We start from the raw sequence: 604 nt of genomic DNA, 5'->3' as shown, positions 1-604 counted from the left end.
GTCTTCTGCAGAAAAATAAATTCCAGGAAAAACGTCAATTGAAGTGGTCCTCTTTCATGCCCTGTCCACATCCGTCACACATCAGAGGCATTAACGTACCGACTGGTCTAGGTGAACAGAGGCGAACAGAGAGGAACCTACCTCCACCACCGACGTGATAGTAGTCGTGAGAGGTGGGATCGTGGTGGCGTTGACCGAATCCTTCGGTGGCTCCAGCTCTTTGCGCTTGGTCTTGTACTGGAGTGTAATTGGTCAGATTCACACAACATCAGAGTTACGTTGGCACCCAACGCACTACGTACTCACCTGACCGATTTAGGTGTGAATGAAACTTGAAACGTGTGGAAAGTGAGTGATGGACGTGCACGTCATCTTACTTGCTGAAAACAAGCCTGCACCAGGTTTTCGGGGAACATGTTCCTGTTGGAAAAAAAACAAAAATTGAGGGTTAATCAATACAATAATGTGTAGTACACTCATTGCAAAAACTCGTTATGCGAGTAAAAATCCAACAGAGACAGATTTGGACATTTGGTTTATTTACATTTAAACATTTTAGCATATTATTATTATTTTAGCAGTTGCACATTTTTGTTCCCCCATC

General features: G+C 43.4%; 1 protein-coding gene across 1 annotated transcript in view; it reads right to left on the bottom strand.

Moving 5' to 3' along the window:
* slc1a1 (solute carrier family 1 member 1) overlaps window positions 1–604 on the bottom strand; it is a 31,423-nt gene that overhangs the window by 15,774 nt on the left and 15,045 nt on the right. The window contains exons 5-6 of the mRNA XM_032544796.1: window positions 378–420; window positions 142–237 (exon numbers count right to left, since the gene is read on the bottom strand). Coding sequence (XP_032400687.1) covers window positions 142–237; window positions 378–420 — 139 coding nt within the window. The remainder of the gene's footprint in view (window positions 1–141; window positions 238–377; window positions 421–604) is intronic.

The sequence above is a fragment of the Etheostoma spectabile genome, chromosome 19 (genome assembly GCF_008692095.1).
Source record: "Etheostoma spectabile isolate EspeVRDwgs_2016 chromosome 19, UIUC_Espe_1.0, whole genome shotgun sequence".
Lineage (NCBI taxonomy): Eukaryota > Metazoa > Chordata > Actinopteri > Perciformes > Percidae > Etheostoma > Etheostoma spectabile.
Note: the sequence above shows the minus strand (reverse complement) of the source record. Positions and strands in the feature narration are given on the sequence as shown.